Here is a 24,250-nt window from a genome sequence, read left to right on the forward strand (position 1 = left end):
ATCGTGGAAGGGTGGAAGGCTGAGTGAACCTTGAGCTGGTGAGACTCTACACCAGGGGTCTGCAACCTTAAACACTCGAAGAGCCATTTGGACCCGTTTCCCACAAAAAACAAAAAACACCGGGAGCCACAAAACTAGGGTGGGCGTGGCCAACTCGACGTCACTCACTCCCAGTCACATGGCCAGGGGTGATATTCACTTACTTTCCCTACCAGTTTGCAAATGTGTGCGCACTGCTTCTCCACCCCCAGCTGCTTCTTCACCCCCCACCGTCACTCTTACCTTCTCAGGCCAGGCGAGGAGTGACTGGGAGGGAAGGGCGAGGGGCGGGGCCAGCCAGTGATGGGACAGGGAGCCGCAGCAGAGGGCCCAAAGAGCCGCAAGTAGCTCCGGAGATGCGGGTTGCCGATACCCACTCTATTCTATTTCAGACAAGTAGCTGTTCAGTCTCTTCTTAAAAGCCTCCAATGATGGAGCACCCACAACTTCTGAAGGCAAGTTGTTTCATCGATTAATTGTTCTCACGGTTAAGACATTTCTCCTTAGTTCTAGGTTGGTTCTCTCCTTGATGAGCTTCCATCCTTCGTTTCTTGTCTTGTCTTCTGATGCTTTGGAGAACAGGTTGACTCCCTCTTCTTTGTGGCAGCCCCTCAAATATTGGAACACTGATATCATGCCACCTCTAGTCCTTCTTTTCACTAGATTAGAAACCAAACTTCATATTCTGTTCTTCATGCTCAAAAGACTGTTTCCCTAGCCTGATGCCATTTAAAAGGGCTGGGACAGGAATTTCCAGAATTTTGAGCTAGTGCAACTATTTTTTTCTCCCATCTTTTCTGTAATTCTCAGAAAATAAACACAGGGAGCTTAAGTGGTGTTTAAATCTGAACCACAGAATTGTGCCTTGACTGGATGTACCAGAATCCTTTATCTTATTACAACACTTGAGGAATAAATTGCATTTAAAAACATACAATTCTGTTCAAGAGTTGACATAATAAACATCCCACAATTAAATGGCTGTAATATGATTTGCCCTCCCTTGTGGTGGGAAAGTTAATCTATATAAAGCTGCCCTAAATACATTTTAGCAAAGGAGAGGGAGAAGATCACTTAAGGGAAACAGATTTCCATTTAGGAAAAAGAACAAGAGCGAGAGAGAATAAAGTACAGTACATCCCTGGAAAATAAAAGGAACCTTCCAAAACCTCCTTCAAAACTTGAATGTTCAAACAGATCAACATGGAACAACATTGTAGAGGGGATAAATATTTGGGATGAGATGGAGAACATATTGAAAGCATGTGTAACCTCATGTTAGTTCCGAAAGACAATATTTAGCTAGCCAAATGGAAAAAGAAAGCCAGGGACCAATTTACTTGGAAAGGGAAAAAAAGAGAAAATCCAGAATAATAGAATAACAGAGTTGGAAAAGACTTTGAAGGTCTTCTAATCCAACAGCCTGCTCATGCAGGAAATCTGTACCACTACATGCAAATGGTTTATAGGGTAGAGGCCAGTAAGCCCCAAATGTTCTTCTGGCTCTTGGAGGACTTTTGGAAAGAAATGGCTAAAACGTTTTGAGGGCATAGGATGAGAGGTGGTATTCAGTCGGTTCGTACCAGTTCAGGCAAACCTGTAGCAGAGATTGTGGGTAGGCCTGCCCATCTGCCCCGGTGCTATGCCGTCCTATTTAGCCACGTTTTCGAGATGGCGCACCCACGAGCAAAGTGCATGCACAGAAGGCCTGGTGCATGCGTGGAAGGTACGTGCGTGTGGCAAACCAGTGGTAACAATATCTGAAATCCACTTCTGCATAGGACCTACGTTGCCTATTCCTGTTGTATGGCGTCAGTTAGCCCCATATGAAGTGAGTGTGTAGACTATGTTCAGTAATAGTACACAAGTTGCATTTCAAGAAAACTTGTATACTCTGATATCTTCCTTCCAGGTAAGGTTACTCAGAAGTTACCCAGAAGTTTTCCAGTTGGTCTTGGGCTTTTTTTCAGCATGTTGATCTGAGAAATCAAAATCCCCTATGAAAAGCCTGAAGCCATCACCATCTTTCTAAAGATATTATGATCTTCTACTACATAGCAAGGAGGTCAAAAGGCCAGATTTGAATGACATGATATCCACTTCAAAAAGTGAGTGTAAAGTAAAGTTGATTTCTATCACAGTATGCTGGGAATTTTATATTTTTATTTTGATTAGGTATAGATCTGTTCACCACTTGCTGACAAAGGAAATAATAAAAAAAAAAGAAACAATTAATATGGTATTTAGAAAGCATTAATAAACCCATCCCTGCATGGACCAGCAGCCCAGAATCACAGACTGAGATGGGTGACCATAGAAATTGAATGAATGAATGAATGAATGAGTGAATGAATTACAGCATTATCTGCTTAAAATGTTTGCTCTGTTGTTATTGGCTTCTTAAGCCTGCCTTCTCCAGCTGGACGCTCTCCAGTATGATGGCCATGCTGGCTACAAGATATGGACATCATAGTCCATATCTTTTAGAGAGACTTGAGTTTGGGCAAGTTTTCTAATCTACACTAGCTGGTAACCCCAGCTTTCGTGTGTGTGTTTACGTAACACATGTTCCCATTTTTAGAAGCTTCTGACAGAGCATATTTACCCAGTAAACCAATTTAATTTGCTCTGAGATATTTTGGTCTATCCTGCAAATATGAGTATTAAATGTCCTTATGAAAAGTAGCCACTGTGTGGTGTGTACAAGAGACATTTCAAAACTCAAATACCATCGCTCACAAGTTAGAGTGAACACATTAATTCTATTTTAACATGTAAATTAAGAATCGGAACTGTAGGATTCAGGGATCTGTGACTGGTCTTATAAAGGCAGATAGAGAGAACAGTATATTCAAGTGAACCCACTCCTCATTTGTTTACAGAAGAAGTTATACCCATCAACCATATTCTAAAAGTTCCTGCTATCAAGAATGCAGACTTCAGAACTGTGAAGGAACCAGAGGTGAAATGCTACCGGTTCGCACCGGTTCACACGAACTGGTAGCGGCGGTGGCGTGTGGCGGTTTTAACCAGGAAGTAACCTGTTTTTGACCCTCTGTGCATGCGCAGAAGGTCCAAAATCGCACATAATGGGCGTGTACACTTCTGAACCGGTAAGGAAGGTAAGTAGATTTCACCCCTGGAAGGAACCCAAACTTATATGTACTGTAGAGTTTTCCGTTACAAATAGGTATTCCGGGTTCCTATCTATTGTGTGAATGATCTGTTGAAGTGTCTTGAGCAACAACAAATAAAGTCATGCTTTCATGTGAAATCAGAGGAACAACAAGTGGAAAACAAATGATCTAATGTAAAATCCAGTTCACATCTGGCCAAAACCACTTCTCACGTGTATAAATCATCCACAGTCTGTTTTCTTAAGTAGTCCTAAAGTACATTGGAGATATTATAGGAGACGTTCCTTCTTAAAATGCCAGAGAGTTTTCTGTGAAAAATTGTTGCCCAGGGGGCCAGGCATAAGGGCTCTAAAAAGACAACTTTGCCTGCAGAAATTTTGCTAATCATTCGTGATACCATTGGTGAATTTTTCAAGTAAAAGTGCTTTACGGCAGTTTATAAAGTTTGAACTTTTGACATGAATCCTCTTCCCCTTGACCTTTTTCCACTTTCAACCCTGCAAGCTGATTCAATAAACCCAATGCTAGCTCAGAAAGAAATGGATCTCACACCAGTCGTTTTTTTTTGTATGTGTAGATACTGCTGCACCAAAACACAAGAGCAAACAGAAAGGAAAATATTGCCCATAAGATGGCTCCAATAAATGGCAGAAAGAAAGGGGAAATCCACTTAACTCATCCAGGAATATATTACTGCAATGCTATTAATGCACGGATAAAGAGGAGAGATGAATAAAAATACTTACATCTTAAAACAATGGAAAAGGTTTGCAGAATCTCTAAAGCAGCAGTCACCAACCAGTGGTCTGTGGACCACCGGTGGTCCGTGAAAAATTTTTGGTGATGCGCAGAAAAATTATTTGCATTTTTTTATATTGCACTAAATCAGGGGTCCTCAAACTACGGCCCCTGGGCCGGATACATGCAAATGAATGTTTGTGTTGCTGCAGAGAGTCTCCCCCTTCGGGATCTTTTTGTGCGGGTAAGAGGGGGACAGAAATTCCAACTTGGTGTCTACTTCAGCCTCCTGGTTCAGGGCTTTGGGCAAAGGCTGGAGGGAAGCGCTGCTGGTGGCGAAGAGCCGGAGGGCCTTGTTCCAGTGGGACTGCTTCATGGCCTGCAACTGGCTGACCATCTCAGCCTGCTGAGCGTCCAGGCGCCGGTACCTGGCCTTACACTCCCGCAGGTCTTCCCTTGGAAAGTCTATGCTCGTAGTCCTTAGTGAGGTGCTTCTACTGAGCCTCCTTCTCGGCCAGATCCAATTTGAACTGAGCCAGCTGTTTTGCCAACTCTTTCTCAAGGTGGCTGCTTAGCTCCAACAACTGCTTCCTTTTGGGGTCCTAAGGAGCCCGGGTGGGGAGGGGTGAGCTGGCGAGGCACCCCTCGACGTGAGTGACATCGAGTTGCCCACACCCACCCAGCCGGTCATTAGGCAGATCATATTAGTGGTCCGCAGGATTTAAAATTATGAATTTAGTGGTTCCTTGAGGTCCAAAAGATTGGGGACCCCTGCTCTAAAGCAGCAACAGATCATCTGAAAAACTTTTTGTGACCATCAATTGGTCAACCCATTATGAGGTTTAACATAGCTTAGGTCCATATAAAAATCTTAAGACTGTGAAGGAACATACCTGAAATACTTGCTACAGGTTCAATTCTGTTTCCCCCCCCCCCATTCTGGTACTAAGATACATCCAACCTCTGTTCATGTAATATGGTTAGCAAGTCATAGTGGCTCTGTTCCAATACGATTCTAAGTTAAAATAATACAAACTACTTAAAGCAATTGACTGATCCAACGTAGTGCATAAAGTTAATTGTTTGGTTTTGGCTAAGCCACCGGGGTTTGTAAAGATTGTGATTTTGCACACTGGAGGACACAATCAAAACCAGGATATGAATTTGTAAAGCCCAAGCAAACTATATTCTAGATCAGTGATGGCTAACCTTTTTGCCATCGCGGGCCAGGAGAGGGTGGGTGGGGGAGATTTGCGCATGCCCACACCCATAATTTATGTGCACCCCCTGTGCATGCGTGCGCAATCCCCCTCCTCCCCGCTCCTGGCACGTGATGGCCTGGTAGGCCCATTTTTCTTTCTTACCTGGCTCCAGATTCTCTCTATGCATCTGGGAAGGGCAAAAACAGCCTTCCCCACTCCCTCGGAAGCCCTCCGGAGGCCTGAAAGGGCCCATTTCCCAACTCCCGGTGGGACAGGAAGTGAAGTTTTTTTTGCTGTCCCCAGCCTCCAGAGACTCCTAGTTGGGAAATGGGCCCTTTCAGGCCTTTGGAGGGCTTCCGAGGGAGTGGGGAAGGCTGTTTTCGCCCTCCGCAGATGCATAGAGAGGCTCTGGAGCCAGTTGAGAGAGAAAAATGGGCCTTCCCAACCACCCCCCAGGCCCTCCGGAGGCAGGAAACAGCCTGTTTCCCTACTTCTGGTGGGCCCAGAAGGCCCGAAAATCAGCTGGCCGGCGTGTGCATGCGCACCAGAGCTGGGCTGGCGTGCCCATTGATAGGGCTATGCGTGCCACCTGTGGCACGTGTACCATAGGTTCGCCATGACAGTTCAAGATTAAAGTAATGGCCTGGCTCATCCAATATACTAGTACAGGTAATGCTTGACTTACAACAATTCATTTAGTGACCGTTCAAATACAACCGCACTGTAAAAAAGTGACTTATGACCATTTTTCACACTCATGACCGTTGCAACATCCCCCAAGGTGATGTGATTTACATCCGGATGCTTGACAACTGACTCACATTTACGACAGTTGCAGTGTCCCAGGATCATGTGATCTCCTTTTGCAAACAAGCCAAGTCAACGGGAAAGCCAGATTCACTTAACAACTGGGCCACCAATTTAACAATGGCAATGATTCGCTGAACAAAAGTGGCCAGAAGAGTCGTAAAATGGGGCAAAACTCACTTCACAAATGTTTCGCTCAGCAACATAAATTTTGGGCTCGATGGCGGTTGTAACAGGAGGAATACCTGTACTTTCTTGTACTCCAAGATGTGGTCCTGGAAGTGAGCGCTAGACTAAATATTGTAAGCGAACAACTGGCACGCAGATGGCGCCAATGGAAAAGGTTTGGATTTTCTGAGCCTAGGGATGTCTTTCCAACATGAGGCACTCCTGGCAAGAGATGGGGTTGCACTCGGGAGAACCAGAAACAATTCTGATCTAGAGGACTTTAAACCGAATCTTGTTGGAAAGTGAGGTGAGAACTAACAGGATGGTCAAATGGGGTTGGAAGAAGTTGAAATCCATAAGATTTAAAGTTGCAGAGGTTGGGACACCCCTGGTTTAAACAGACCTTCCTAATTCCATAATTCTATGAATCTATCATTAGTCCATCCCAAAGGTGGTTTTTCAGGAGGCCAACTGGACATTCTTGTTTTTTTCTTTTGAAGAAGTTTCCCTTCTCATCCAAGAAGCTTCTTCAGCTCTGACAGGATAGTGGGGGATGGAAGGATCTACATTCCTTGCAAACAGCTGGTCATTTGCATCCTTTTAGAGGGTCGCTGAAGCACTTGGAGGTTTATCTGTGTCCTCTGGGTCACCTGAGTGCTCCTGGCAGAGTACAGGAACCAGGAACACTAACTCAGGTGACCCTGAGGACACAGATAAACCTCCAAGTGCTTCAGCGACCCTCTAAAAGGATGCAAATGATCAGCTGTCTGCAAGGAATATAAATCCTTCCATCCCCCACTATCCTGTCAGAGCTGAAGAAGCTTCTTGGATGAGAAGGGAAAGGTCTTCAAAAGAACAAACAAGAACGTCCAGTTGCCTCCTGAAAAAGCACCTTTGGGACAAGCATGACCTGGATGACTGAGAATCTCTACAGATTTTTCTCATTAACCATTTTTCCAAATAGGTGCATTCCAGTTTAGCCTTCTCTCATTTTTTTAAAAAAATATGTATTTTATGTGTGTCTTCTTTTTTATGTTCTCTAAACAACCCTTGAATTGTAATTGACAAACTCAGTCTGAACTCAAAAGCCCCAAGAGCTATGGGAGTCCGTCTCACTGTTGAATTTATTTTTCTGTGAGTGACAGACTTCTCATCTATCTTCAGGCTGTCAACATTTCTTTGAAGGGAAAAGCCTTCCTGTTACACCTCGTAAACAGTGTGAAATATAGACAGTGGTTTACATTTGGGGAATATACCGTACAGCAGGTTGCGGATACACACCATACATTAACAAGAGTTGTCAGAGAAATGTAGTTTGGAAAAGATCATACTTCCTAAAGCTTTACAATATTTGAAACAAGCAATTGCCCTTCTTTTCCGTATGATGACAGAGGTTTTCTAACTTTGCAATATCGGACCTGTCTAAAATGATATACCGTATTTTTCGGAGTATAAGACACACCTTTCCCCCCCCAAAAAAGAATGTGAAAATCTGGGTGTGTCTTATACTCCGAATGTAGCCCCGCCCAGCTTCTCAAACGGAGGTTTCAGAGGCTGAAAAAAGCATCAGAAAAGAAGCTTCAGAAAAGAAGCCCCCAAACAGAGCTTCAGAGGCTTTTTTTCTGAAGCTGTGTTTCAGAGGCTTTCAGAGGCAGGAAAAAAAGTTTTTTCTGAAACAGAGTTTCAGAAGTTTCAGAGGCAGAAAAAAAAGAAAAAAAAAAGCAAGGCATAGAGCTCACAACCAAGGAACCTGTTGCTAAAATTCACCTCTGAGAACAACTGATTGGGGGTATTCCGGGAGTCCCATCCACCTGCCAATTAGCTTTTTTCTTATTTTCCTCCACAAAAACTAAGGTGCGTCTTATACTCCGGTGTGTCTTATACTCCGAAAAATACAGTAAATGAATGATGAGACCCTCCCAAATAAAACCAAATAACCAGTGAATAAAGAAAGAAAACTGCTGGGATTGGTGGAACATTTTGACAAATGGTTAGATTCATGGATTGAGCCATTTCTCAAAACCTGCTATGTTTTTTGGTTTTTTTTAAACCATTTTAATCCTTCCTAGATGCTTGCTTTGGCATCTTTCCTGCATTGCCTGAGCAAATTTGATCAAATAACCCCAGTCCCCATTTACTAACTGCACCCTAGAGGGGGATTATGAGCCATAGTTTGACAACTCCAGTCATAAAGTATTTTGGGGAAAGTAGTGTTTGATACTTAGCTATATTTAAAGATTTTACAGGCAACATCTATAGCTTATATGTTCCAAAGGTGCTTTTTCAAAAGGCAAAAGCCTTTTGGACTTTCTTTCTGTGCTTATTTTTTGAAGACGTTTCGCTTCTCATCCAAGAAGCATCTTTGGTTCTGACTGAATGGTGTAATTCAGAACTGAAGATGCTTCTTGGATGAGAAGCGAAACGTCTTCAAGAGAAAAACCAAGAAAGTCCAGTTCCCTTTGGGAAAAGCACCTTTGGGACAACCTGGATGGCTGAGACTCTCCACAGACATCTATTGCTTATATATTTGACCATTGTTCATTCAGCATCTTATTGCATTCCACAGAGAACATTCAGTGGTGCGTAGCATTTCACACTTGAACAATTGGTTCCTTCCACAGTTTAGAACACTGTGCTGGCTTCGCTTGGCAGTGATATGTGGAATCTCAGCAAGTGATTTTCTCCAAAATTAATACTAGTATGACATCAATCCTTATCAAGGACAACCTTGACGGATGCCAGAATCATCCAGAGATGCCAGCTAAGTCGAAATGTCTACAAAATACTGGAGCACTTTGGCAGACTTTTAATTCTAGTGTCCTCCGGATGACGCAGAATCTACCGTTAAAGTTGACATCCCTCTTAAATGTATACAGACTAAAACACACACGCAAATATGTGAACAAAAGAAAGTTGTAGCCTTTGTAACAAAAGCCATAATTAAGTGGCAGAACATGAACATACAAGATAGGAAAGAGCTATCTAAAAGGAACTACAGGTAGTCCTTGACGTATGACCACAATTGAGCCCAAAGTTTCTGTTGTTAAGTGAGACATTTGTTAACATTTTACGACTTTTCTTGCCACAGCTGTTAAGTTGGATCACTGCAGTTGATAAGTTGGTAACCGGGTTGTTAAGTGAATCTGGGCTTCCCCGTTGACTTTGCTTGTCAGAAGGTCACAAAAGAGGATCACATGACCCAGGGACACAGCAAAAGTCATAAGTCAAAGACACAAGACTTACCACAGTTCGTATAGCGACCGTTCAAAGTTACAACAGCCCTGAAAAAAATGACTTGTGACCGGTTTCACAGTTACCATTGCAGCATCCCCATGGGTCACGTGATCCAAAGTCAGAAGCTTGGCAACTGACTCATATTTATGACGGTTGCAGTGTCCTGTGGATCATGCGAGTCCCTTTTGCCACCTTCTGACAAGCAAAGTTAATGGGGAAGCCGGATTCACTTAACAACCCTGATGCTAATTTAACAACTGCCGTGATTCGCTTAATCTACTCTGGCAAGAAATTTCATACAATGGAGCAAAACTCACCTGTTGTGACCTAGGCTTACTGAGCCATTACAAGACACAATTAGTCCCAAATAAACCTATTTTATTGTAACAGCTGAGAATTAACGTTCATTCCCAGCTGAGTCCCAATTAGTTGCAAAACAAGTCCTTCGGAAGAAGTCCTTCAGGATAATCACCAACCTTTATCTTCTTTGACATCCTGCCAAAAGCCTTACATGGCAAAGCCCCCACGAAGTTCAGAAACAAATAAGAGACACCAACTGGAAACAGAGTTAGCAACGTTGCTTTCCTGCCAAAGAGGCCCAAGTGCCTTTGTTTCTCTTTTCAGCCTTATGGGAGGGGCCAATCATCTCCTGGCCTTACTCCTGAGTTGTCCCTTTTGCTTTAGCTGCTCTTGCCTTTTGGCAGCTCTGTACATGTGTACACTAGGAACAGGCTCCTCCTGTTCCTCTGCCTCTCTGCTGTCCGACTCTGGGGACTCCGGAGTCCACGCATCACTCCAAGATGGCCCTGGCCCCATCTCTGCCTCTGACGCAGAACTCTCGTCCGGGCCTTCCTCAGACTCAGGACTGGCTCATGTTCCTGCCCAGCCTCCTCACTGTCCGACTCTGCTACCAGTTCCACAGGCTGCTGGCGGACCACAACATCACCTAACAAATGTTTCACTCTGCAACAGAAACGCTTGGGCTCAATGGGGGGAGGGGTCATAAGTCGAGTACCCCCGTCATGTTATGTTCTTTACATCAAGCACACTCTTCAAAAGTTGGAAGGCTGCTGGCTACTTTTCCGCAGCCGAAGCTCTCTGCTTTATTGAAATTCAATAAGCAGAACTTCACTTCCATTATTGCAATTGAAACCTTCTAGTGGGATGAGGTCTTTCTTAGCCCTTGTCCACAACCGGAGGATTTTGGCACCCCGACGAATCTCTTTGGATGTGCTGGCACTGTTACAAAGCCTCAAGGGCAGGAATGCTGCACCTGTGTAAACTGTTGAAGGATAGCAGTGGCTTCGTATTATGAAAATCGTGATGGGTGAGAAGCTATTTATTCCTGCCTTTGATCTTGTCCTCCAAGGTCTCCTCCTTTGGTTGCCAACACTCAGCCTCTCGGTTAACTAGCTTAACCCTGGAAGAAGCAAACGAAAAACTCTCATCCTGCCAAGCAGTGTATCTAATACGGGTTCCTTACGTAAGGACAGAACTAAAAGCAATCTGAGCCAGATTTCCCTGGTAATTTGCAAGCTGACACTATTTATTCTGGGGAGGCTTCCTTTTTCTTGATGTAATTATAATTAGGAAAGATAAAAAAAAAGAAAGAATAAATGGCTACTTTTTAGATAATATTGTTTGTGATTTCTCAAGGCCGGAGGAGCAGCAATAAGTGTCTTCCAGATGTTTCGGGAGGCGGCTCTTTTGATTTATAATTGTAATAAAATGGTTGGACATTTCCAGGCCCCCTCATCTGAAGAGAGAAAGGAAATGGTTTACTTTCTCTAAGCGTTATTTATGTACTTCTATTTCCAAGGTTAATCACTTTTTTCTAAACAACCCCGACCTGAAGACCAGAAACAAAATGAGTCACAGGGTGTACATTTGAATAAATAACTGCATATTACAACATCGGGAATTTTGTTCTAGTATCTTTCCCTACCACATCCTACGACCAAGGGAATAAAATGTGTTTTTGTATTCCTAGAGGATATGTCACGTAAACCTGTCCTACTTTTAAGAGCTTTACAAATAATAACAGTTAAAAAGAAATGGCAGGTACGAAGAGCTGTTTTCCTCCCTCCCCTCTCTCTACCGTGTTTCCCCGAAAATAAGACCCTGTCTTATATTTCTTTGAACCCTGAAATAAGTGTTTGCCCTTACTGCCATGCGCTCAAAAGCCCAATTGCGCTTATTATCAGGGGATGTCTTATTTTGGGGGAAACAGGGTAATTACACAAAACTACACAAAGACTAAACAATTTGGCACTACCTACCATGGAACAATGATTGATGAAATTGACTGAATCTATCGCAGTGCCCAAACTGACTTGTTTAATTAGAGAAATGTCATCGTTGACATTCATCGATGGACTTTTTGCATAAAAAAGAAAATGATTTTGTGACGTAAATTTGATGATTGCTATATAGAAAGAACAGAATTACAATGCAATCTTAGCCTGTTTCCCCCAAAATAAGACATCCCCTGATAATAAGCCCAATTGGACTTTTGAGCACATGGCAATAAGGCCAAGTGCTTATTTCAGGGTTCAAAAAAAAATAAAATAAAAATAAGACAGGGTCTTATTTTCGGGAAAACTCGGTAGAAAGGGAGGTTTGGTTATAATTTTGCAGTTTGTAAAACTATCAAGAGGAAGATCAGTAGTCAATTTTTGTATTTCTTTTCATGTTTTCAATTCTTTTATTTTCTGTTTCTTCTTTCGATGTCCTTTTTTTTGGATTTTTTTTTTTTTTGCTTTCTTTTTCATATTTACCATATCTTTTTCTTTGAATGTACTTCTTACACATGCAACATATTGTGTAAAACTATCAAGAGGAAGATCAGTAGTTAATTTTTGTACGTAGTCCTCGACTTATGACTATTCACTTAACAACTGTTCAAAGTTACGATGCCACTGAGAAAAGTGAGTGACAACCAATCCTTGCACTTATGACGTCTTAGCATCTCACGGCCAAGTGCTCAAAATCAGGTGCTTGGCAAATGGCATGTACTTGCACAGTTGCAGTATTTTGGGGTCACATGATCACCCTCTGTGACCTTCCCAGCCACCTCTCAACAAGTAAAATTAGTGGAGGGAAGCCGGATTTGTTTAACTACTGCATGATTCACATAACAACTCCAGTGATTTGTTTAACAACTGTGGCAAAAAAGGTCATAAAATCAGGCATAACTCACTTAACAAATGCCTTGCTTACCAATGGAAGCTTGTGGTCATAAATTGAGGACTAACTGTAAATATTTATCATTAAAGTATGTATATGTGTGTGTGTGTATATATATGTGTATATATATACACACATATTCACACATACACACATATATATAACAAGTGTGTGTGTGTGTGTGTGTGTATGTATAATACGTAATTATTTTGCTCTAAATTTTTTCTAATTGCAGGTGACTATTTTTATGTCTTCTGTATAACCATTTAAAACTAGCAACAGACTAAGTTGTCTTCTCAGCTGCCACCAACAACAACAACTGTCTTTGTCTAAAAAGTTCTTGGAAGTTGACGCAATATGTCCTACAATGGTATCAAAACTCATTTCAGGTTTTTTTCAAAGCTGGAAACCTCAAGAATTTCCCTCTTCCTTTTCTTCCGAAAAACATCAGTTGTAAGAAAAAACATTACTCATGTGCTTTACTTGCTTAGAGAATGGAAAAACCTATTTCTTAGATGATTACAAAGAAATGGGTATTGTTCCTTGGTACTAAATGCAACTGAAATCTATGAGACATTTGTTCAGGTAAGGTAGAATTATCTGATGAATGAGGCTAAATGTTATCTCTAGAATGAATTTAGAAGTTAGCATCAAGTAAATTCCATTTACTTCCATTGAGGACCTGTATACTGCACGAGTTAAAAAGAGGGCTGTGAAAATATCTACAGACCCCTCGCATCCTGGACATAAACTGTTTCAACTCCTACCCTCAAAATGACGCTATAGAGCACTGCACACCAGAACAACTAGACACAAAGACAGTTTTTTCCCGAACGCCATCACTCTGCTAAACAAATAATTCCCTCAACACTGTCAAACTATTCACTAAATCTGCATTTCTATTACTATTAATCTTCTCATCATTCCTATCACCCATCTCCTCCCACTTATGACTGCATGACTGTAACCTTATTGCAGGTATCCTTACGATTTATATTGACTATTTTCTAATATGATTTGATTGCTTATTTGTACCCTATGACTATCATTAAGTGTTGTACCTTATGATTCTTGACGAACGTATCTTTTCTTTTATATACACTGAGAGCATATGCACCAAGACAAATTCCTTGTGTGTCCACAAGGAATCACACTTGGCCAATACAATTCTCTTCTATTCTAAATCACCATTTGTGTCCTATTCCATACCCGCCATAACAAACAATATCCCTTTTCAGTTTTGTAAGCTTCCTTGAATTAATATACACTGAATATTTATGAAATCTACTGAATAAGTATGAGACAATTTTATTAAACTCTCCAAGAACTATACATTTTCCTATTTGATTATTTATCGTGTTGAAAAAATGGAGGGGGGAAAAAAATAACCAACTAACCCAAACTCAGCTTTGGCATAGCTTTGTAAATAAAAATAGACATGTTCCTAAACACCAGACATTATTAATTGCTTTTCTATGATCTGAAAAGCACGGAAAGGGAAGAAGTAAACTTTTGTAGAAATTTCCCAGGAACACTGTAATTTACCAAAGATTCACAGGACTGTAATTTTTTAGACTGGTTTACAAAAAGTGACTTAGCTCTCTCACCTTTCAAGGTATTGGACAGTTCCCCCCCCCCCCCATATCATAAATATTTCATATTACTACTTATTTTGACTATGGAAATGAGAATGTCTTAAAGGGGACGCCCAATAGAGATTTATCCAACAATATCAGAATAGTCATGATTGTAAATAATAAATAATTGTAGGGATGCGGTGGCTCAGTGGCTAAGACGCTGAGCTTGTCGATCAGAAAGTCGGCAGTTCAGTGGTTTGAATCCCTAGTGCCACGTAACGGGATGAGCTCCCGTTACTTGTCCCAGTTTCTGCCAACCTAGTGGTTCGAAAGCACATAAAAAAGGCAAGTAGAAAAATAGGGACCACCTTTGGTGGGAAGGTAACAGCGTTCCGTGCATCTTTGGTGTTTAGTCATGCCGGCCACATGACCATGGAGATGTCTTTGGACAGCGCTGGCTCTTCGGCTTTGAAACGGAGATGAGCACCGCCCCTTAAAGTCAGGAACGACTAGCACATATGTGCGAGGGGAACCTTTACCTTTACCTTATCAGAATAGTCAATTTTGTTGCTCAAGGACAAGTTTAATTTTAGACTCTCTCTTTGAGTTCTTTTGATTATGCTGGAGAACTAATCTTTTTATAATGCAACCAAGTGTAATAGAGCTAGCTGATGTAGTGTTTTAAGAGGTAGGAGCCAACTTGGAATTTATCCTCAACCATGGAAGCCCCCTCATTATCCCCCCATGCAATCTATCTCTTTAGAAGTTTGTTGTAGAAAAAAATATGGAGGAACTGCTGTGTATTGTAGGTTGGCTTCAACCAATAGTGTAGCCCAAAGAAAGCAAAATGCAATCCACTGTAAATATTGTGTCTAGATCAAGAGAAATCACAGTTCCTTTTTGTTCTAGAAATAGAATAGAATAGAATAACAGAGTTGGAAGGGACCTTGGAGGTCTTCTAGTCCAACCCCCTGCTTAGGCAGGAAACCCTACACCCCTTCAGACAAATAGTTATCCAACATCTTCTTAAAAACTTCCAGTGTTGGAGCATTCACAACTTCTGGAGGCAAGTTGTTCCACTGGTTAATTGTTCTAACTGTCAGGAAATTTCTCCTTAGTTCTAAATTGCTTCTCTTCTTGATTAGTTTCCACCCATTACTTCTTGCCTACCTGCAGGTGCTTTGGAGAATAGCTTGACTCCCCCTTCTTTGTGGCAGCCCTTGAGATATTGGAACACTGCTATCATGTCTCCCTTAGTCCTTCTTTTCATTAAACTAGACATACCCAGTTCCAGCAATCGTTCTTTATGTTTTAGCCTCCAATCCCCCAATCACCTTTGTTGCTCTTCTCTGCACTCTTTCTAGAGTCTCCACATCTTTTTTACATCGTGGCGACCAAAACTGAATGCAATATTACAAGTGTGGCCTTACCAAGGTATTATAAAGTGGTATTAACACTTCACAGGAACATTTTCTTTGAAGATGTTTCACTTCTCATCCAAGAAGCTTCTTCAGCTCTCACTGATTCATCCAGTCAGAGCTGAAGAAGCTTCTTGGATGAGAAGCGAAATGTCTTCAAAGAAAAACCAGAAAGTCCAGTTGCCTCTTGAAAAAGCACCTTTGGAACAACCATGACCTGGATGACTGATAATCTCCATAGACATCCCAGGGGTTATGTAATGACAGTTCAGGTACTTGGCAAGCAGGTTGCATTTATGAACAATTGCAGTTTAAATGATCATTTTTGCAACTTTTTTTTGCCTGTTTTTAGGCAAAAAAAGTACATTGGTGTAGCTAGATTTGCTTAACTGCCACCTGATTTGTTTAATAACCATAGTGATTTGCTTTATAACCACTGTAAAAATGGTAATAAAATCAGATCTGGCCACGTCGTAATTTGACTTATGACCACACTGACTTACAACCAAAATTCCAGTCCCAAATGTGGTTATAAATCAAGGACTACCTGTATGTTTGTCAGGAGAAAAAGGTGGGAAGCCGTGCAAATATTTTACAGTTATTTTAACACAAACCTAAACCTACTAGAATGACCTTTGTCATTTTCTAAACAAGCCTTTCATTTATTCTTTAATTACAGCCTGGAATGAAATTAGATTATGACATTCTTGCAAAACATGTGTATATGTAAACATGTGTACACCAAAAATAAAACCAAGCTCTTGGAGCCATCAGTATTTTATTTTCCAAGAACGTTTCTGGAAGGCTATATAGCAGTGGTCCCCAACCCCCGGTCCGCGGACCGGTGCCGGGCCGTGGAGTACCTGGCACCGGGCCGCGCAGCGGCCGGGGGACATGAACGCTGCAGCGCAAAGGCTCCTGGGCCGTGCGCAATGGGCCGTGCGCAAAAGCTCCTGGGCCGTGCCCCCACCCCTGCGCGCGCTCAGCGGGCCGCGGCGATAAAAAGGTTGGGGACCACTGCTATATAGGATACCAGAACAACAAGAGTTGGAAGGGAACTTGGAGGTCTTCTAGTCCAACCCCCTGCTCAGGCTGGAAACCTTATACCATTTCAGACAAATAGTTATCCAATCTCTTCTTAAAAGCCTCCAGTGATGCAGCTCCCATAACTTCTGAAGGAAGCTTTTCCACTGGTTAATTGTTCTGTCAGGAAATTTCTCCTTAGTTCTTGGTTGCTTCTCTCCTTGATTAGTTTCCATCCATTGCTTCTTGACCTGCCCTCAGGTGCTTTGGAGAATAGGTTGACCCCCTCTTCTCTGTGGCAGCCCCTGAGATATTGGAACACTGTGTTCCAATATAATATATAAGGGCCAATAATTGTTTTTGATAAATATAGGTGTCTGAGGATGGTGGTTTACTTTCTAGAATATTAGCTTTCTGCTTACTTTTTAAATTAAAATAATATAAAATTACATGGGGCAGAAACCTTGGGTGCCTAATTCCCTAATAGGGTCTATAGATATTTTCTTGACACCCACCAAAATCCCTGCCCCGTGTAATTTTATAATGTCTACTCAAAGCAGAAGTGCTTATAGAGTATGGTCAAAGATGGCAGCCATAATGGTGTGATTCAAGCTCGGCCTTGTTATATGGGTGATGTGCAATGCATCACTCGTATAAAACATATAAAATTTCAACTGCAGTTATCTTGACTTTTTTGACCTTCCCTATCACAACATCCCTGGTTTAAAAGACCTTCCATTGCCTCAATTTGAAGGGAGACGGTCCACAGCAGTGTTTTCCAGCCTTAGCAACTTTTAAGATGGGTGGCTGGCTGGAGAATTCTGGGAGTTGAAGTCCATGCATCTTAAAGTTGCCAAGGTTGGAAAGCCTCAATCTAGGGATTTTTTTTTTTAGAATGGAGACGGAAATAATTTGCTACCCAAAAACTTCCGTGCCCACTTCTGCCATTAAAGCTCTCAAAATCCCTAAGAATGGGGACAAATCTGGCCCCGAATGGCAATTTTGGACCACCGGAGGTGCTTTGGTGGGCTGAAGGGCAGACCCCGAGGGCTGTTTGAAAAAGAATTGTGGTGATTTTGCTGCTGATGTTTTGCAGAATCCACTAGCAGTTCTTCGGCCTGTCAGCTGCTGGTTTATCTTACACTCCCGATCATTCACCCTGATCAACGATTCATCATCCGCAACATAAAAGCAGCAGATCCCCAAGGCAACATAAAAACATAACCTTAAAAAAAAAAAAACAACCCATCATCACCAGATGGGCTTAAGAAGCATCTTAATGTCCATTCGGGGCCCAAAGTCCTATTCGAAAAGGAGTTTTTCCTCTTCTGAGCATGTTCAAGGAGGTCTGGAAGCTCAAGGACAACCAGTTCCTGAAATATCTGCTTTATAGTGTACAAACTGGACAGGATAATTTAGCCAACAGAGCTACCCCTGAGATGTGTGTCTGTGTGTATCCAACCTCATGATGTTCCAGACAGATATAAAGAACTGGTCTATGGGTAAGAAGCTGGACGTGGTTCTCTGATTGGATTGCTCATTGAAGGAGGGAGATTTAGAGTGGACTGTCCAGACCAAGGATGTCAAACTCAAGGACTGCGGGCCGGATTCGGCCCGCAGGGTGCTTAAATCTGGTCCACGGGGCAGGCAAGGAAACAACAAAGGACTGGTCCACCATGCCTCTGGCAGCCAAACGGGGCAGAGGGGTGGTGGTGGGCCGCACAGGTTTCCAAAACCCACGCCAGTGGTGGGTTGCTCCCGGTCCTGTCTGGTTCTTGCGAACCAGTAGTAAAAGCGGCAGGAGGCTCCGCCCACCCGCCATAATGGACGATCTGCGCATGCACAGAAGCGTGCGTGCGTGTTCCCGTTGTGAACCGGTAGTAAAGGTAAGTAGAACCCACCCCTGACCCACGCCCCGTTTTGGCTGACAGGGTGCTGCAGGTGGCGTCTGTCCCGTCTCTCCCCCCCACCCCACCTTGACGCCGGCCGGCCCGCAGAGAACACTATTATATACAATGCTAATCTGGCCCTTGAAGAAATCCAATTTGACACCCCTGGTCCAGATGGATGCTGGGTTTCCTCCCCCCCCCCCCGTTTCACATTCTACATTATACTTTAATTATTGTTTAGAGTTAGATCTGCCTAAATCAGATTTAGAATTAGAGTTAGATGCTGGCTGCCCAAATCAGGGTGACATTGGACAGGTCGACCTTAGCTGTCCAATATTACCCTGATTTGGGCAGTATCTAAAATCAGTATCTAAAATCTAAAACCAACACTGGGCAGCTTCTTTTTTTAAAAAATGAAATTCAGTTTTGCAAAAACCCTAGGAATCTGGGTGGGGGAGGGCAGGCTCTCCTGATTCCATCCTCCACCTGATGCTCAGGAGATCAAGAGAGGCTCCCCAAACTGGCTCCCCCACTCCTCTGTGTTTTTGCCTGTGTGCGACACAACTCCTCTTGTGGATGGAGTTCACCCTGCTCCAGATGATAACTGGATAACCGTCATTGCTGGGCCTCTTCTGTCCCATCAAGTCCCTCCCAGCCTCCAAGGCTGGACAGGGTGATCAGGCCTTCAAGTGTCATGTTGTTCTAAGTTGTGTATGTGTTGTGTGTGTGTGTGGGGGGGGGAGCAGACAGGAAGAGATCTTCAACAGAAAAGACTTGGAAGGGAGAATTTTCCTTAGGCAGGAGTTTAGGCCTAGTATTGCAGCTCAGCTGGAATAAGGATTTGCAGGGTTGTTGTTATGGGGAAAATAGAAGGAGGAAGGTGTGTTGGATATAACAGAATATCAGAGTTGGAAGGGACTTTGGAGGTCTTCTAGTCCAACCCCCTGCTCAGGTAGGAAACCCTGTCAAATCTCTTCTGCAAAACTTCCAGTGTTGGAGCATTCACAACTTCTGGAGGGAAGTTGTTCCACTGACTAATTGTTCTAACTGTCAGGAAATTTCTCCTTAGTTCTAAGTTGCTTCTCTCCTTGATTAGTTTCCACCCATTGCTTCCTGTCCTGCCCTCAGGTGCTTTGGAGAATAGCTTGACTCCCTCTTCTTTTTGGCAGCCCCTGAGATATTGGAACACTGTTATCATGTCTCCCCTAGTCCTTCTTTTCATCAAACTAGACATACCAAGTTCCTGCAACCGTTCATATGTTTTAGCCTCCAGTCCCCTAATCATCTTTGTTGCTCTTCTCTGCACTCTTTTTAGAGTCTCCACATCTTTTTTTACATTGTGGCAACCAACGCTGGATGCTATATATTCTAAGTGTGGTCTTACCAAGGTGTTATAAAGTGGTATCAACACACCACACGAGCTTGATTCTATCCTTCCGTTGATCCAGCCTAGGACTGCATTGGCTTTTTTGGCAGCTGCCGCACACTGCTGGCTCATATTTAAGTGACTATTCACTAGGACTCCAAGATCCCTCTCACACTTACAATAAAGGCGGGATGCAATAAATACAGGTAGTCCTCAACTTACCAGCAACCCAGCCCAAAATTTATGTCGCGAAGCGAGAAATGTGTTTTAAGTGAGTTTTGCCCCATGTTATGACTTTTCTTGCCACATCCGTTAAGCCAATCACTGAAGTTGTTAAATGAGTAACCTGGCTGTTAAGTGAATCCTGCTTTTTTTCCCCATTAACTTTTGCTTGTCAGACAATTGCAAAAGGGGATTCCGTGGCTCTCGGGACCGTCATAAATACGAGCCAGTTGGCCAGCCTCCAAATGTAAATCATGTGACCGCAGGGATGCTGCCACGGTCGGTCATTAAATCTGAAAAAAACGGTCACCGCTCTCTTTTATTTTCAGTGCCATGGTAACTTCAGCCAGTAAGTGAATTGTTGTAAGTCAAGGACTAGGTGTGAAATAAATTTAGAGACGGGGCCACCAGAACTGGCATTGCCAAACCACCACAACCATATCACCATTAAATAATAGTGATGATGATAATAATAATAATAATAATAATAATAATAATAATAATAATAATAATTTTTTTTGAATACAGACAGATCGTCACTTGGAACACAACCCACTAGATATAACAGTTGTCGAAAACCTAAACGCACAATTTATTGACATCGCGGTACCAGGAGATGCCAGAGTCGAAGAAAAAGAACTGGAAAAAGTCATGAAATATCGCGACCTGGCCATCGAAACTACACGGCTATGGATGAAACATGTAACAGTGATACCCACTGTCATCTGTGGTACCATGTCCAAGAATTTTATAAGATACATCAACAAATTGCAGCTTCCTGCAATAACACCAGCTGCGCTACTTGGAACATCGTACCTCTTAAGAAGGTACTTGGTTGATACCTCGGATGCTGGCAGCAACCCGTATCAACCATTAGCACCAGTCAGTGATATTTGTGATGCATTTTTGAATGTTCAGTTGACTGAGTTTCCTGTTTAATGAATAAAGTAAATAATAATAATAATAATAATAATAATAATAATAATAATAATAATAATAATAATAATTCTACTATAATAATATATAGTAGAAATTTATATTATTATAAATAATAATATATATTTTATAAAAATAATATATAATATTTTTGAATGTTCAGTTGACTTGAGTTTCATGTTTAATGAATAAAGTAAATAATAATATATAATTCAAATAAAGTAAATAATATATAATTTGACTACAATATATAATAATAATATAAGATATATAATATATGATATAATAATATATAATATATTATAATAATAATAATAATAATAATAATAATAATAATTCGACTAGTGATTTGGGATACGAAATCCAGCATGGTCATCTCGTTTGCCGTGTATTCTGTCATCATCATCATCATCATCATCAATTTATCCGGACCAAACTTTCCCTTTGGCTGCACAGAAGGAGCATGAACAGTTAAGGAAACGACGGAGATCAGCCCGCGCCAACTCACCGCAATCAGGGCCGGATTCCTGGGCTCGCCTCCAGCGGCGGCGCTCGGCTGCTCCCCGTTGATCCCACTCCTGCCACCAGCGCTGCCGTTGCTGATCAGCTGCGGGGGATAGTAGTCGGTCGCCGGGGGCGCTGCGGCGTTAGCAGAAGGCGCGGCCGAGCCGTTGCCTCCGGCCGTCCCTGCCCCTGCCCCCGCTTTGCTGTGCTTGCTTCCCTTGCGGGCCGCCTGGCCGTGTTGCACCAGGTTAAGGAGCTGCAAGGTGTTTTCCCGCTCGCGATCCGAGCTCTCGGCCCGGCCCCGCTCGTAGCGGCCCTCGCAGGTCAAGTGGTGTTGGCGGCAAACGGCGATGCGCGCCCGGAGCCTCTCCACGATCGCGCTGTGAACCCGCGGGGCCGCCGCCGCCATCGAGCCTCCTCCTCCTCCTCCTCCGAGGAGACCCAGGGCTTGAGGGGGCGCCGTATCCCCCATCCCGACGGGCCAGACGCCTCCTGGCGCTCCGCTGCTCTTTCCCAACCGGAGATCGCGGCTTTCTCACGGCTCACATGAACGGAGGAAGGCGGCGGAGGGGGAATCCGCTCGCTTAGCTCCAGATCGGAGTTTGTGTGGTGGTTGTTGGTGTTTTTTTTCTTTTCTTTTTTTCTTTCCCAACCCCGAAGTCAGCCGCCCCCTCCCCCCACTTTTTTTAGGAGCGACGATCCTTCCTGACAGCCAAGAAGAAAACTTGACAGATTAATTAGTATTTTTGTTTTTGTTTTGTTTTGTTTGTTTCCTGGTCGCGCCAAAGAACTTAGAGAAAAGCCACCGGAATCCTTTGAGGGAGATCTGTGAGGCCCGGAGCGCAACTCATCACGGGGATGGCGGGGGCAAAAGGGAGAAATCGATCGGGATCCATTCCACCGGTCGGTGCAGAACTGCCAGAGACGTTGAAAAATCCGATGAAGCAATTGACCAGAGTGCGGGGGGCGGGGGGGGGGACGGACGGGACGGTTCCTTCCCCCACGCACCCCAAAACGGAATTTTAAAAAATTAATAAATTCTCTTTCCCACCCACCCACCCCTCTTTGATTATTAATAACACGGGACCGTATGGGAAGCAATTACTTTCCAAGAAGCAACGATTCTTGGTTTGGGGGGGGGGCAGCGTTTTCTTTAAATCATCCCCCGAAGAAGTTTGAGAGATGCTTTCCCAAAGAAGAGAAAGTTAAGGGGGGATCGTAGCAAAACCAGGATCGCAGAAGGCTGGCGGCCCCGGGGAAGGGAGGGGGGGGATATAAAAGTCAGGACACGAGGTGGAAGAAAGTTGATCGCGGGATCCGTAAGTCAGAAGGGGAGGGGGGTCGAGAGACCCACCGAAGGCTTGAACTGCTCTGCTCGCTTCCCTCCGTCGCTTTCTCCACTCGCCTGTCGTCCCAATGCCCTCGATCCCCGAATCCAGATCCGGCAAAGTTGGGGGGGGGGGGAAACCCCAAAACACCATAAAGAGGAGGAAAAAAAAAAAGCACCCCCAAACAAAAATCCGAAGTTTTCAAAAGCTTCTCTCGCTCCAATTTTTTTTTTTTTTACCAAAAAAATAAAAAGAAAATCAGTTTTTGCTTCTCGGTGGAGAAAGAAAAAAAAAAAGAGTAAGTGAAAGAGAGAAAGGAAAATTTAAAAAACAAAAAAATCTTTTCAGGCTTCTGCAGCCCGGCGCTTACCGCGGCCCCCTCGCCCAAAGCTGGGGGGCGAATAGAGACATCCCTCCGGTGTCTGAGGGGGTGGAGGAGAAGCGATTTCCCAAAGGCGATCCTGAAACTTACGAAGTGCCACCGCCGGCTTTCTGCCTCCGGAGCGGAGCGACTCAGGGAGGTTTCATTCCCCTCCCGGATCGGGGATCGCGGGCAGATCTTGCTCTCTCTTTCTTTCCGGATTTTTTCTTTCTTTCTTTCTTTTTTTTGGGGGGAGGGGGCACTAGCTCCCAGGCGGTGGTGGGGCTCGACGTCGCCCCCACCCACCCCCCTTCCTCCTCCTCCTCCTCCCCTTCTCCTCCTTCTCTCTGCAATCCCGCCGCGGCTCCTGCTTCTTTTCTCCTTTTGGCGCCCGGTCTCGGATTTAAGCCGCTGCCGCCTCCGGGCTGCTAGGATTGCGCGGCGCTGGGCTTACACAGCGGCACAAGATTTCATTGTGCTCGCGTTAGAAAAGAAGCGCAGCAGCAGCAGCGGCAGCAAACGTGAGACTCACCGAGGTTTGAGAGGGGGGGGGGGGCAGAGAGAGAGAGAGAGATTGAAGAGGAAGGGAGCCCTAGTGGGAAACTGGCAGCATTACACCAGAAAAATCTCCCATTCTGGAAACCAGGGGTAGGGAGACCCCTAGCGCCGGAGCAGCGTCGTTGCAAGAGAGTTCTCGTTTCCTCGGCCAGCCGCTCTCCTGATGCCATTTGCAGCGCCCAAGCATGAGCAACCGCTGGGATTTCCTTCAGCGATGTCTGGACTGACGGGGGTGGGGGTGGGGGTGGGGGTTCAAATTTTTTTACTACCGGTTCTGTGGGTGTGGCTTGGTGGGCGTGGCAGGGGAAGGATCAGGGGTGAAATCCAGCAGGTTCTGACAGGTTCTGGAGAACCGGTAGCGGAAATTTTGAGCAGTTCGGAGAACTGGCAAATGCCACCTCTGGCTGGCCCCAGATTGGGGTCGGAATGGAGATTTTGCCCTTCCTCCAGGAGTAGGGAAAGAATGGGGATTTTGCAGTTTTTTGTTTTTTTTTTAAAATTTGATTTATATGCCGGGCGGCTTACAATGCATTAAGCAATAGCCTTCATACTTTTGT

At 43.7% G+C, this 24,250-nt stretch overlaps 1 protein-coding gene across 1 annotated transcript in view; it reads right to left on the minus strand.

Annotated features, from left to right (window-relative positions):
* Positions 1-23,675, minus strand: part of MAML2 (mastermind like transcriptional coactivator 2) — a 239,716-nt gene extending 216,041 nt beyond the window's left edge. The window contains exon 1 of the mRNA XM_034408854.3: positions 21,451-23,675. Coding sequence (XP_034264745.2) covers positions 21,451-21,918 — 468 coding nt within the window. The 5' untranslated portion in view covers positions 21,919-23,675. The remainder of the gene's footprint in view (positions 1-21,450) is intronic.
* Positions 23,676-24,250: the final 575 nt, after the last annotated feature.

Source organism: Pantherophis guttatus, chromosome 5 (genome assembly GCF_059756535.1).
Source record: "Pantherophis guttatus breed Tessera chromosome 5, ASM5975653v1, whole genome shotgun sequence".
Taxonomy (NCBI): Eukaryota; Metazoa; Chordata; class Lepidosauria; order Squamata; family Colubridae; genus Pantherophis; species Pantherophis guttatus.